Source organism: Austrofundulus limnaeus, unplaced genomic scaffold (assembly GCF_001266775.1).
Source record: "Austrofundulus limnaeus strain Quisiro unplaced genomic scaffold, Austrofundulus_limnaeus-1.0 Scaffold157, whole genome shotgun sequence".
NCBI lineage: Eukaryota > Metazoa > Chordata > Actinopteri > Cyprinodontiformes > Rivulidae > Austrofundulus > Austrofundulus limnaeus.
The window spans coordinates 1,029,032-1,044,580 of NW_013952559.1; the positions used below are offsets into that span (position 1 = coordinate 1,029,032).

Below are 15,549 nucleotides of genomic sequence, written 5' to 3' on the forward strand. Positions count from 1 at the left end.
CGCCCAGCTCTATGAGATGACCAAGCATATAGCCTTTTTTTTTTTTTATTCTATTTCACATAGAGAGGGTGAAGCTGTCGCTCTCCCATTAGGATAAAAAAAAATCTATCAAACAACGACGTCTGGATAATATTAATGCCACAACCTCACAAAGAAATGAGATTATGCAGAATAATGAACTATGTAATTAAACAACTCAAGATCCCTACAAAAATACCGGGTTAATGAAGCAGAAAATACTTTCTGCAGATAAAAAAACTTTACAGCTGTTTGTTCTGTAGAGCTCACTGTTATGGTCGACAAGAGAACAGATCCCATCGACCTTGTGCGCAATGGTTAGATTTCAAAATTTATGCACCCACAGCAGAAATTACAAATTTTRCTTAAATGACCCTTTTCAAATGTAAACACTTAGGACTTGTCAAAAACATTTTTTTCTGTATCATTAAATATCTGTCTGTTTGATTTAAAATCTGTGTCATCAGTTTAACAAAATACTMTCAAAATCTTTATTTGTCATATTTGCTCAGATACCTTAAACACCAAAGGAACTGAGACACATCTCTAGTTATAGCATGTTGATTATGTAAATTACCTTAATTTTTCCTAAAGCTTTTTTTCCTTATAAGAAACACGAAAAAAAAAAAAAAAGAAAAACCCGGCTGCTGTTGATACGGCCTACTAGGAGTCTGGTTTGTTGATGATATAAAGTGACAGTGTTAAGTGTGTACTTGGCTCTCAATGGCCTGTCTGTTAAAATAAAGGAAGAAAAACTGTCCGCCTCTGACACTAATGCATTCAATGAGACAAAATCAATTCATTCACTTTAGACAGACAGATGTACTCGCACACGAGCGCAGATTTATGTACTCACATGTTTGAAGCTGTAGCAGATGCTCTTATGCGTTGGTTTATACCTCCTCATACTGAAAGACTMGTGGATTTAAGTCCAAAAGTAAGTCAGCATCAAACTAATTTGACTGACTACCTTCACAATTATGTATAACTTTTCTTTTATGCCCTCAGTACATTTTCTAAATCTTGTTTAGCCATCTGCAGGAATAAACAACGTTAGGAAGAAGCAGTGGATTCTTGTGTGGAAGAAAATAATGCAATTTAATCAAAAGGTGCTTGTTGGATAGTCAAAGGACGGCTGTTCGTCAGCAGAAAGAGAGGCAGGGGTCTTTACAATCTTTGAGAATAATGACAATCAAGTCCGATTCATATGGGGACAAGTCAGGTGATTGATAAAAGAAAAAAAGTGCCCCAGGTTTAATCACCTCATGTGTACATCTGCAATAACATGATAGGCTCACTGGAGACCATCTCACATGTGCAACTTTGTCCACACAATGAACCATTACTGCATCTTAGATGCCAAAAAAAACCACTCAGTGTACTACTACTACTACTGTACTACTGTTAGATAGTATTGTAGTCAAGACCACCTAACCCGGGACCAACCAAGTCAAGAAAATATGTAAACTAGTTCCTTAAAACATACAGTATACTGTACACAGTTAGCTAACTTAATATGTAGAGCTAATATTGACTAAATCTCTTTTTGGGAGGGCTGGGTAAAGAATTTGATACAGATTGCTAACAATACTGTAGCTAGCTAGTTTTGCTAACATGACTTACACAGTCTACCTTTCTTTGGCCTTTCTTTCTAAGTGACGGTAAAAGTTTGATGTAGTCCCCAACATGCTTTCTCCTGAATGTTGTTTTACAAATAAATTCATTGTGATTTAAGTAGCCAAATTGTATTATTGAGGATTTTGCAGATATCTTCTCRRGCTACCAMATAGCCACTGCTAACTTTCTTGGGAGTGCTGTGTATGAATGAAAGAGGGTGGGTGACAGCGGTAACAAAATACATAATCAGAAACGAGTCACYTTCGGATTTGAATCAGTTTGTTTTACATCCAATGAAAGCAAAGATGTTAAACAAAATGGACAATATTCTGTCAACTTWGTGATATTTCCATAGTTGTGGTCATGAAATAAAATCCCAAGTACTCTGAGTACGTCTGAGACCACGACAAGACTGACATGACACCATCAAAAAGTGGGCTTGAGACCAAGATCGGTCTRGAGTACTACAACACTGCTGTCAGATGATATTGGCCTGTTTGTAAATTATGTAAATCCTAAAGAAAGTCTGTTATCTTGTGTTTTTATTAAAAAATCTAGTCCCTTGAAAAAGGATAACTGGTTTAAATCCAATGTCCTCAARATTAGGATGCAGGATCTCTGAAGATTATATCTTCAGCTCCATTTTTGTTGTTGTTGACAGTGAATGTGAYTAAGTTTAGAATTCATGTTTCAGAAGTTTTCTTGCTTTCTCACACCTAATTTAAATATGCTAGTCATTAACAGGCCCATGCTGACCTTGAAAACATGCTGAGGAGGTTATACGATCATTTGAATGAGATGCAGTGAAGCAAGAAAACATCTAAAACATGCTGGAACATGAGCCCCAAATTCCAAGACTGAGGAGCTCTGAGTTATGATGCATCCTGTAATAAAAAGTAAAAAGCTGCGTGCACCATTCAGTAAAAAAACAGCAATGTTGTTACTCTTCAATTTCTGCAACGCTGGCATGCTATTTTAAAAAAAATAATGAACACAGTTGAAAGCTGCATGTGTTTAGTTGGTACGAACAAGTAAAGTATGTACTGGCAAAATAACAGAAGTGTCCTTTTTAACAAGAGGATCTAAGTTCTGTGTAAAAAGGTCTGTATTCAAAATGAAAGATACAGGAGACAAGATTGAAATAAATGTAATGAATGAAAATTTTATAAAGCGATCATGGTTTAAGGGTCAATGTATCACTGAAATGACAAAACTTATGGGTCTTTTGGTCAGCAGTAACTCGTGTTTTGTTCCACAGTACCACTGTTCTTTGAGTGTTGTGTGTTATGATAAGAATGGTAATCTTAACCATCTGCTGCTTGGGTTTCAGACTTTAGCAGTGACATGCTGATATTTACTGTAAAGTCTCAGGATTATGCAGGTTTATACGTTACACTCTAATTAGGGATGCACGATATGTCGGCATTAACATCGGTATCGGCCAATATTGGTCGTTTTTTTAGAATAACGGTATCAGTCCGATTTGTAAAACTGGGCTGATATTAACGTCTGATAATTTCCCACTTTTTAGCTTTGTGTTTCTGCTTTGGGAGGGGTAATGTTTGGATGAGTGGTATCTGTTTGATCATGATAGTGATAGTGACGRTGCACAGCCAGGATAAATGAAGTAGAGAGCCATGTCAGCAGTCTGGTCGTTTTTTTTTTTACGGTATCAAAAAAAGACAGAAGTGTATTTGTGCTTGTGTAATATTGGTAAAATTCAGATATATGCCTTTACACAAAAAATATCGGGTATCGATATCGACTGGAATTTTCATATCGGTGCATCTCTAACACTAATCATCACAAGTTAAAATGACATCACAGTTTCAACAAATAAACATTGTTTCGCATCTTTACTGACAATATTTAGCCTTGACTTTGTGCAATTACTTCATAAAATTGTTTAACATTAGTTTTCAGAGTGAAGAATGGCTGAAAAAAGCTCTGCACAGCTTTAAGGGTTTTCTTAAGGTCAGGACAAAGACCGTTCAGAGACCACTCAAGCCATATCTCAATCATTCCTCTCAGACTCTATGTATGTGCCCTCTGCAGCAAATTAGCCTCTGAATAATTAAGCTAATTAGGCTTAGACAGACAATAGCTAAATGTTAATTAGTGCTTAATTAAGAGAAATGAATCCGCAGCTGTATTTGTTTCCTGCAAAGTGCAGAGGCTATAAAACAACTACCAACAACAACTAAAGCTGATGGGACTGACAGCGTGTTGTGAATACGTTACTGGTGTATAACTTGTTTTACGTGTTCAGGAGATAATAAGGGACGATGACTTTTGCTTACCAACACTATTTAATTTAATAATTAAATTAACATGTATCATGCATCAAACATTAGAGAATGCTTTACATATTTTCTGTGTTTTAATCCACTCCCTTAGATATATAGATATTAGCCAAATGTTAAAAATTTTCCAGTAATAACTGTGATGTGTTTTATGTCATACAAAATAATCTGCTTGTAAACATGAAACCAGTTCAGATGTCTGTTTTGTAGCACTTACTTCTTTCTAATATAATGATAATATAACACGTTTGCAATCCTGGTAATACTGAAGACCTATTTTTCGAGAAGCATTGTTACTGTGTAAAATAAATAAATAAATAAAAAAGCGAGCTGGTGTGTTGCTGCTGCTTGTGACTTGCACTCAAAGAAAATGCTAAATAGTCCTGTAGTGTCAAAAAAAATGCCTGTATGGCAGTGATGAGCACTATTGTGCATCATTACATCGTGTTTTTGATAACTTTGAAAATATTGCTGAAATATATTGCTTGTTTGAAATTCTGTCGAGTTAATTGCTACTTACGTTGTACGTCTCCAGCTTGACTCTGTTTTTAAAGATGTGAGTTGTGAAGCTGGCTTTGTGGAAGACTTGATCGAATGCTGCCTCATCCTTGGGAACAAACACAACTATTACAAGGTGAACACAAAAAAACAASTTTCAAAAAGAAGCAGATACTCCTTGGACACTTCTGGTCAAACTGTCGAGGAGAAATGTGTGAGAGTCTCACTGTTTCTCTGAGTTGTCCCAGCTCCTCTGCACTGTGACCCAGCAGGACCTCGGCTGTCTCCTGGAAGCACGTCACCCACTGGTTATCCCAGTAGTCGGCTAAGTTGGCCTGAGAGTTAGACAGCCAGAGAAAAGGAAGGGTCAAGAGATTATTTCTCTAAGTCTGACTCTGTGTGTATGTGATGACTGCAGAAATCACTACACGTCTTAACAAGCATTAATYTTCACTGTGTGTTGAACTCACAGAAAGCAAAAGTCTGTATTTGAAGTTCGGGAACTCGCGGTTACACTTTTCACAGCGATACAAGCCGTTCTGTTGGTCTATGACCTTCTTGTTGCAGTCTGAAGATGGACACGCCTGATACAGACAGCTTTCCTTTCGAATGTACACCACTGTTGCCACGCAGCTGAAGTAGTCAGCCTGAAATGAGAAAAGAATAAATATAAATAAGGGGGACAGAAGTCGAATTAAAAAAAGCAATAAAGACAGCATGTAATTTGCAAACATTGCCCTCCCCCCCTCGTCACATGGTTCTGCGCAGAGGGGGTGAAAAGAAACGTGGTAAATTAAAAATACAAGACAAACAGTGGAAGGAAGAGGGAAATAGGATCTCAGCTTCAGATCATTTATTTTTCCTTGTTTATGTCTTAGCTGGATGCTAGCAGGGCTGGCAGATGTTAAAACATGAAAAATATCTGTAGCGGTCCATGTGACTGGCTTCTAATTGACTTGTTTCATTAAAATTTCACAACATACCCAGTGGATTTTCTTTTTGAGAAGCTTAGGCTTCTGTAAAACGGAGTTTGCATGTTTTCAGCTGCATCTTCAATGAGAGAGAAAACCGAATACATTAAAACACAGACCATTTTATACACATAGAAAATCTGCTTGTTTAAGACCGTAATAGTATAATAATTACACTAATATCCTGATACATCTCAGTAATCCAGGTAGAAAAATTCAAAAAGAAAAAAATAAGTAGGTCCTCTGGATGGGTTCTTCTTTAGTGAAACGTTTCGTCTCTCCTCCAAGAGACTTCTTCAGTCTGAGAGTTTCAGGTGAACTCAGCCTTATAAGCACTGCCTCCACATGGTGGACAAACAGGTTAGTCACATGCAAAAGAGGGCCATCGCCTAACAATAGGCTTGATTAGTTCTATTGTTCATAGTGTCATGTGCCCCATCACCTGACCCGTGTCGTGTTATGTGTATGTAGTGAATGGAAGCGGGGCTCCAGCGGCCTCTTTTGCATGTGACTAACCTGTTTGTCCATGTGGAGGCAGTGCTTATAAGGCTGAGTTCACCTGAAACTCATCAGACTGAAGAAGTCTCTTGGAGGAGAGACGAAACGTTTCACTAAAGAAGAACCCATCCAGAGGACCCATTTATTTTTTTCTTTCTGAATTACACTAATACAGTTTACATACTACACTGTACTAGGGTGCTTATTTATCAAGGAAAACCAAGTAAACGCAGTACACACTAATGCTTTTGGACCATGTTCAGTTTTATAAATTCTAAAAAGACATTTTGTGTTTGCCAAAACAGGAAGTGAATGAACTTTGCCTGGACTGAATCAAAGCATCACAGGCAGAAACATTCAAGGTGTTCACTGAATGTAGCGGAACAAGATATCTCATCAAAACGTTTGTTATGTAGGAGGCAACATCTTGCTTGATGAAAAAGATGGCAGGTGGCAGAGGGCTCAAGAACACAGTGAGTAATAGTTTGTCCACAGCAAAGTAAAAACCAGAAAGCAGGAGCAGGCTATGATGTCAGCTTTAGTGCCGAGAAATGCTTTCCTATTGTGAAAAGAAAGCAACGCTGAAAAGAACGAGTTGTTCTACTAATGATAATTTAAAGATAAAAATTGCATTGACACAGTTGTGTGACATCAATTTTATTGAGTGGACAAACACAGCGACACTTGAAATAACTACCGTATTTATTCATGTATGATACAATCTCATGGATAATACGACCCCCCCTTTGTTGAGCTTAAAAAGCATAAAAATTTAATCCTCAAACTACCTCCAATTTCATTCAGACTTCCAAGATTTTTCAGCCTTTGCACTCTTTAGACATATCAGTAAAATGATCATTGGACTGTTCATTTTATTTTAACAACATATGTACTAAAAGGTATTTTGACAACAAATATACACTCACCGGCCACTTTATTAGGTACACCATGCTAGTAACGGTTTTGTGGTCATAAAGGGATGGACATGGTCAGCAACAATACTCAGGTAGGCTGTGGCATTGCAACGATGCTCAATTGGTACCAAGGGGCCCAAAGAGTGCCAAGAAAAGATTCCCCACACCATGACACACCACCACCAGCCTGAACCGTTGATACAAGGCAGGATGGATCCATGCTTTCATGTTGTTGACGCCAAATTCTGACCCTACCATCCGAATGTCGCAGCAGAAATCGAGACTCATCAGACCAGGCAACGTTTTTCCAATCTTCTCTTGTCCAATTTCGATGAGCTTGTGCAAATTGTAGCCTCAGTTTCCTGTTCTTAGCTGAAAGGAGTGGCACCCGGTGTGGTCTTCTGCTGCTGAAGCCCATCTGCCTCAAAGTTCGATGTACTGTGCGTTCAGAGATGCTCTTCTGCCTACCTTGGTTGTAACGGGTGGTTATTTGAGTCACTGTTGCCTTTCTATCAGCTCGAACCAGTCTGCCCATTCTCCTCTGACCTCTGGCATCAACAAGGCATTTCCGCCCACAGGACTGCCGCTCACTGGATGTTTTTTATTTTTCGGACCATTCTCTGTAAACCCTAGAGATGGTTGTGCGTGAAAATCCCAGTAGATCAGCAGTTTCTGAAATACTCAGACCAGCCCTTCTGGCACCAACAACCATGCCACGTTCAAAGGCACTCAAATCACCTTTCTTCCCCATACTGATGCTCGGTTTGAACTGCAGGAGATTGTCTTGACCATGTCAACATGCCTAAATGCACTGAGTTGCCGCCATGTGATTGGCTGATTAGAAATTAAGTGTTAACGAGCAGTTGGACAGGTGTACCTAATAAAGTGGCCGGTGAGTGTATATCAGCTGTAGCAGCATCATACGAATTCTGGCATTTTACACATTGTCCACCAGGAGGCGCCAACACAAAAGTCGGAGACTTCATGAGATTTGGGCCATCTTGTGGGGGAAAAGCAGATTACTTCCTACTCGCAAGCGCCCCCTCTGGTGGGGAAACATTTTTTCAGGGATACAAACTTTTTCAGAACACTGGTAGATGGCCGCCATTACAGACGAACATGTGTTTGTTGTTGTTCGAGGAGCAGCCCAGTCACACGCTAATGTCATTAGTTTGTTATCATTACTAAAGTGCAGGACTGCTTTTCCCCTCTTTTTTTCACATCATGTCGCCTGCCTGGATCTGTTATCTCGCTCTGAAGCACAGAGGAGTGTCACAGCTAAGCTTGTTTAAACTGGTTTTACGACGCGGTCTCATATCCGGACTCAATAATTTTGTGAATGAAGCAGATATTTCAGTTAAAATACACAAGTAAAAATATTTATCTGAGTATAGTACTACCCCCCAACTTTATGGATGATTTTATGGATTTAATTTTACGTATTATACTTGAATACTTATGGTAGTTTGATTTAGAATTAAAGGAAAACCCAATGTCTGTCCAAACATGAAAGTATRAATTATTTATCATTATCATCATTACAGGCATTTTTAAAGTCACATTTCAGATGTCATAAAAATAAAGCACAAATTATAGGGAAAAAAAGTTAAATAAAAAGGAGAAAATGTGGTGCTTCAAGTGAAGACAGTTAGTGAAGCTGACCAGTGTGAAAAGGAATATATTCAAATTAAAATGAAAACTAGCTTCGATCAAACTTGGAATTATATGTAAAACTATTGCCAACAAGTCTGTCCAACTGGTAGATGCATGCTGTTTACACATCTCTGTTTGACTTCCAAACAATCTTGGAACAGTTTAAAAAAGGACAGCAGAGAGAGTTAGAGCATTTTTAAAGCAGAAAAAATGTGAGATGAAATGATTTCCCCCCATTTTCTAGAGCACACTGACATCATGCGAGGTTATATATGCAAAGATCCAAACCCTAGCATATCCAGAGCAGATACAAGCTAAACTCATTCTGTTGTGAATTCAAGTAGAAGTGTACACAGGCAAACAGAGTCAAATTAAAATTCAGCGATGCTGCTGTAATTTAAACAGATATTAGCACCTTAGGCGGCAGAACTCACACTGGTAAAAATCAACAGTTAAAAAGGAAAAGAAATGCTAATTCTGGGGGTAGGGGGAGTGGGGGAGAAACTATTTCTCTCATCCTGTGGAGAAGCATGGCATTCCATTTCCATAAATATAAATATACATATAAAGAATGCACACAGAGAATGAAGAGTTTCGCTGGAAGAGACAAACCAGGGCACAAGTGCCTAAATGCAACACAAAGTCTTCAATGTGACATAAGAAACCACAAATACACACTTTTTTTTCTATTTTCACCAGAGGGCATTGCTCCTTCTAAAACAAGTCTTGAACAAGYCACTGGAATTACAGGGAGGTTTCAAACTAAATGCTTTAAAATACACACTGAGCAGAAGTACCAGCTAGAGCAGGACCAGACTCATTACTAATTGTTGGCCTAAATGAGTCTATCAAAGAGCTCTTRTAGGATGGCAGCCAAAAATCACACACTGACTGGACAATGCTGTTTCTTCATTATAAAACCCACAGTTTCTGTAAGGAGTTTATTAAAGAACATTGATCGTGAGAAGGCCATTGTGTTTCCTGCATCTGTCATGAGGTGGCTGACGCTGTGTCCACATGACATCTACACTTACTGTCAGTTCTGACACTTTGAGTGTGTTTGAGGTGCTGCAGCCTACCTTCACCACAGCCCACATAGGCCACACCCTACACATTCCAGGTAGGCTGCAGAAAACTGTGAAATGATTAGCTCCAGTATCAATACTTGTGATTTCARTGTGTGAATGCATTATAAAGCATTCAAACTATTGAGATTCATTTTCCTTTGTCGGCACGTATCTCGTTCCATAATTTTTGTGCTATTTCAACCATTTAGATATAAAAACTCAGGACATTCCAGCTGTGAATTTTGATACTTCAGTAATTCATAATTTTATTTTCACTGAAAACAAGTGGAGTCATTTTCAACTTACTTAAAACCATTGAAAAAGTTCATAAATCTTTACTGTACTTTTTACCTTGTGTTCTGGTCCTGTCTACTAATTTTAGCTTACTTCGGCTTCTATTTAGCRGATTTTGGCTGTCTTTCCGCTGTTTTAGCCATCGTTCTYACCTTTTCTGCTAATTAATTTTTTTGTGCTTCTTTCAGCTGCTTTCTGATAATTTCAGTTATTTTTTGTGTTATTAGTTACTTTTTAGCTAATTTGAGCTTTTTCAGCTAACTTCACCTTTTTGTGATAATTTCAGATTCGTACTGCCAAATTTACAAAACATGCTCTTTCTAGTTCTCTGTGCTAACTTCTACTGTTTTCTATGTTTTTAGCTACTTTATTTTTTAGCTAATTTAAACTCATTCAGCTAATTTCAACTTTTTGTGATAAATTCAGTTCCTACTGCCCAATTCAGAAAAGGTGCTCTTTCTGTTTCTCTGCACTAATTTCAGCTATTTTGGCTACATTTTTGTTTAGCTATTTTTAGGTGAGTTTCAGCTTTTTTAGCTATTCTGCAAAAATCTTTCAGCATTAAGCATTCACACTTCGTTTTCACATGAAATGCAAATTCTCTAGTTTTATTTAGTTTCTCATTGCAGCATACATTTCATCAGCTGAGTTGCGAAACAAACATTTAAAAACAGGGTTCCCACACCTTGGTCGACATTAAATTCAAGGACCTTTCAAGGACTTTCCAGTACCAATTTCCTCAAATTTAAAAACCAAGCACGATGGCAATTACCTACTGCTACTGCAGAATGTTAACGATAAACAGGTTTAATATCATGTAAAGTCAATGTTGAGTCAGAATCAATGAAAGAAAGTGGATTAAATGTACACCCTACATTCAAGTCCACAATACATGGACATGTAATTATGTCCTGAGAGGTTTGGCAGCTCACTTTGGGAGGAGGGGATGTGAACATGTCCAGACCCTCGGTGAGGACAGGAGGAGCTGTGGTGCTCTCACTGGGCTCAGAAAGAACGACCCACCCTACTCTGCTCTGATTGGCTAAAACTATGACTATGGCTCACGTTATTTGTTGAAAGCCACGTCAGTTTACCGDAATCCTGAGTTATCCACCGCAACAAATGTGTTTTATTTAATTATTATTATTATTATTATTATTATTACAGATTATGAAAATCAGTTGTGTGAATAGAGATTTTCAATCACCAAAAAACATTCAAGGACTTTCAAGGACAAGTGTAATTTTTGGTTGTTTTCACAAACAAACTTTCCAGGGTCTGAAATCCTTTTTTCAAATTCACAAACTTTCAAGGATTTCAAGGACCTGTGGGAAACCTGTAAAAATAAATTCATTGGTCTGTGATGAGTTTCCAAACTAGAAAAAAAAAAAAAAAGGACCACCTCTGCGGTCTTCGTTTTCTAGTTTAGTTTGCTGATGGTGCAACGAATCTTGGGATATTCTTGACTGGGAAGGATGCCTTCATTTCCGGGTTTTGTGGGCCGCATTCAACAACTGCATGAGGAGCAGCCCATGAATTGTGACAGCCTTCGGTGCAAGGCAGTGACGTAAGCAGCCGACAAACGTGGACTTGGAAGGGCATAGCCCTTGAATTGAGARGCAGACTTTTGCTCCCTCTGGCCAACACTGACTCACTTCCTCATAATCTGTCCACCCATGCCACACACCAAGAGCCCCTTTGAAAAACACTCAGTAGGAAGCTTTTTTCAATCATTATTAGTTTTAATTAGAAGAGCTTTTCCCGTTAGCAACAACCCTTACTGTCTCACTCACGTTTCCATCTGGGCGCCTGCCTCATCACATTTTCCAGACTGGAAGGCTGAAGATGTAGGACGGTGGTAGGTGGGTGGACGTGGTAATTGAAAAGGGGCTTCCTGATGCCACAATCAGCGTTAAATTAGAGGACAGGCAGGATCTAGACCAGGATGGTTCAATGAAAACTAAGGCAAGCTGTATTTTTACATCATCTCCCCCCCCCCCCCTTCTGCTGTGTCTTTTTCTGTATCCTAGTATGTAACACAAAAGCCTCTGGGCAAAGTCTTAACCTTAACTACACTAAGGAGAAGCAACAAGAAGAGCATAAGTAACAACACACACACACACATACAAAAGAACAAAAAGAGTCAAAAACACGCAAACACAAAACTCAGTGTGCACACCTACCGAAAGATTGACACACACATGCTTCTCTCTGAAAATAATTTTTCATTCTTATCACACCAAATCCCCYTGTCACCTTCTGGCACCTAAATGCAATTAAAATTTGTGTGTGGAAGGGCAACCAAGTGAAAATCCACTTCACATAATTGACGTGGTTTCACATGCCAACTTTAATGCTTGTCCCAAAAACCCCAACACACACACACGTTAATTAGAAATGGGTTGTACACGTATACTTTCCCCCACTTCTGTACACACCGTTACACAAAGTTAGCCACACATATAGATTGAGGCAAACAGGTAGAATGCCAAATTAGATTTCTTCAAACTATAAACTAAAAACTCAGATTCTATTACTCTAACCTGCTGCTCTGTAGCCTCAAGAGTGACAGACAGTGTTCTTCTTCTTGTTCTGTTCAATTACAAAAACAGTTGGGGGTACAAAGTCGAACGACAAAAGCAAAAAAAAAGCAAAAGATAAAGTAAAATAAAAAAATCTCTAACTTCTAAACTCTTTGTTTGCCAGTAAAGTTCCCTTGTTTGCGTGMAATTTGAACTACCTCTTGTTATTTCATTTTAAAACCTTCATTTTCTTTATTCTTTTTTGTTTGTTTTGTTTTTCCGTTTGGAATTTCTTTGGCCTTGATACAGGTTTGCAAGTGACAAAACTTCGAAAACACTGACTGGTTGTTCTCTTCTATACCTCCACCAACCCAGTAATGTTTTGCCCTATAGGCTTCCTCCGGAACATAATTAGAAATTTTCATTAGAAACAGCATTGATCTGGAAGCTATCCGTAAGCTACTTTCAATTAAATGGGAGGAAAGAGAGACTAATCTGWGATAAACCAAATTAATTAGATGGAAAGTTTAAGGAGTGGCACATACTACTTCTATGCACTACTTCTGGTTAGAAGCATTTTTGGCAACAGAACTTCCTAAAATATCACATGGTTTTAGTTTGAATCTTGTTGCAAAATCCTCCAACATTGTTCTGTTGCACAGTTAGCATAAAACTTGTTCCCTCCTACAGCTAAAACAAAAAGTTTGAATTAAGGAAGACTGATTTARGATTAATTATTGTTATAGTTTTAACAAGAAGCCTTCACTCTGCAGGGCTGATCAGAGCACACAATTAATGGATTTTAAATGGTTTTATTAGCATAATGACCAAAYTTTAGTAATAATTTGACCATTTTGTATGAAATCTGGCATTAATTTAAAGTATGTTACTTAGTACATTTACAGAAAAAGACCTTTTAGCTTTATATTTTAAAATTTTCATAAACCACAAAAAGTGTGTTAGAGCTACACATTACATTCTTACAATTAGTCATTAAAAATAAAAAATAAAAGCTTGAATCATCAGTGTCTGTGACTCAAATATACCTAAAATGTATTAATCTTAGTGTAACTGCAAACTCACAATAAAGTTCTACCTTGTTAATTCTAACCTGCTTCTTTTAAAATGTCAAACTATTTTTCGATATAAAACTAAGCATTAATGAAGCTARCATGATGTTCTATGATCTGTGTAGAGCCTCCTTAATTTCCATTCAAATGATCGCTAACTGTCCATTTGAGAGAGGAATTTTCTGGTTGATATCAATAAGCCTCCAACCAACTTTTTTATTATTATTTTGAGATCTGGATGAAAGATCAACACAAATCTAAACCAACCTCATTTCTTTATTCCCATCTAATTTCCTGGAAATCCCTTGCTGTAGACTTTTTCTTAGATAGTTCCGCGAAATCACCGCACAGGCCAGTCGGGCTTTAAGCTCTCTCGGGTCATTCATAAAATCTCAGGAGATGCCGGCCAGTTCACGCTCACATATACGTGCTCAGAAATAAACCCAGCAGTGCAGAACCAAAAGAGACGTGGAGCAGAACTCAGCTTGGATGAAGTGGACGCGATATATTTATTGTGTGACGATGTCTGCCTCGTATCGAACAAAAATAACTTACGTTAGCGATCCTGGGGTTCAATAGCTTCTAAACTAACTACAAAGTTGTTGTTTTGTGTCATCTTTAAAATTCCCTTGGTTAAAGTGTGGTTGCTCACTGATGCCATCAATTCATGATCATTTTCTAACCGCGGGTTGCTTTTACACAAGTCGGTCTGCCGGGTTCAGTCCTGGCTCTGATACTACCTCGCTTGGAGGCTCAAAGGGGCATCAGAGGCCGGCTCACTTTACTCAACTTTCCACCTTTGTGTTTTTTCTGAATGTTTGGAGGAGGAAAGAACACGCGTCAGTCCTGGGCTGAGCCGTCTTATGAATGAGGCTTGTGTGACTTGAAAGCATACAAGTCAAGCCAAAACTTAAAAGTCAAAACTTGAGGTGTGTGTCTGTGTTAAAACATGTTTCAGTCAACAACTTTTACAAGTTTTAGACAGTTGAGTGTGGTTCAAGCAAAGAGGTTTGATTTTTAATGCACATTGCATTGAATAAAATCAAATTTCAGAATATATGATCACCGGCCAATTAACTTTATTTGAGGTGAAAAATACTCTAATGTGGAATAATGGAACTACGCTGATTAGATCATTTAATCAAWTCTTTTATGTTCTTTGATTTAAACAAGTCAGACCTCTGATTTTTKTTTTTACACAAACAAACTGCTGTGRGTGCATGAGTAGACCGRACCTTCTCTCCATGTCCCATTTGTMCATTCTTAARGTCGCCGAGCATTTTCCAGTTCATCGTTGATCCKCGAATGGTTGACCTGGTTTCTGTTAGCGACTGGCTGTCGAGTGCATAACCTCCTTGATCATACCTGTGATGGACATGTTAACAAGCAACATGTGCAATTTAAAATGTGTGTAAAAACAATTACAACTCATATGATACATATTGAGAAGAAAGCAAAATTCCCTTGTCTACTGAGGTGATCAGACTATATAAGATGCAGCAGAAACTTTATTCAGTTATGGATGTTTAATGGTAAAAAGAGAAAGCATGTAAAGTAAAACTGGAATGTGTGCTGTATAAAAGTTTAGATTGGGCCTAAATAAAATATGACCTGACCCAAGCCCATAGACATTATGTCCAAGCCCAATGCAATCCGACTAATTATTTCTAATWAGAGGCCGGAGTCTGAAGAAAACCAAACATATTATTTTAATTGCTCTTTTATTGCTTTCGTTTTTTGGACCATTTGAGATTTTTAAACAAATCAGATAGAAGCAGACCTTCGTTTGGTCCTACTGAGCATGCAAATGTCCAAATGACATTCACGTCTTCTTTTCATCTTCGCCCCGCAGAAAATAAAGTTTTTCCTCGTCTAACTCCAGTTTGCAAGAAAACTACAACTGTTGCTGTTGTTGTTTTCTTGCTGAGCTGTGAGCGACACATTTAACAGCAGGAGAACAATGGGAGAAATTATGATGATTTATTCACTGCGACACTTTAGTTATTTCCAAGGAAATATTGACCTTTATTGTGGTAGTCAAGTAGGTTCTATAGAACAGCTGGAGTGCGCAAAAACCAGGTGACCGTGTGATCGGCTGGAGAAGCTAACGGCTAATGCTAAATG

At 38.1% G+C, this 15,549-nt stretch overlaps 1 protein-coding gene across 4 annotated transcripts in view; it reads right to left on the bottom strand.

Annotated features, from left to right (window-relative positions):
• Window positions 1-15,549, bottom strand: part of LOC106523505 (replication protein A 70 kDa DNA-binding subunit) — a 49,025-nt gene that overhangs the window by 4,644 nt on the left and 28,832 nt on the right. For all 4 annotated transcript variants that reach the window (XM_014016927.1, XM_014016928.1, XM_014016929.1 and 1 more), the window contains exons 14-17: window positions 14,661-14,790; window positions 4,907-5,083; window positions 4,664-4,771; window positions 4,459-4,545 (exon numbers count right to left, since the gene is read on the bottom strand). In XM_014016927.1, coding sequence (XP_013872381.1) covers window positions 4,459-4,545; window positions 4,664-4,771; window positions 4,907-5,083; window positions 14,661-14,790 — 502 coding nt within the window. The remainder of the gene's footprint in view (window positions 1-4,458; window positions 4,546-4,663; window positions 4,772-4,906; window positions 5,084-14,660; window positions 14,791-15,549) is intronic.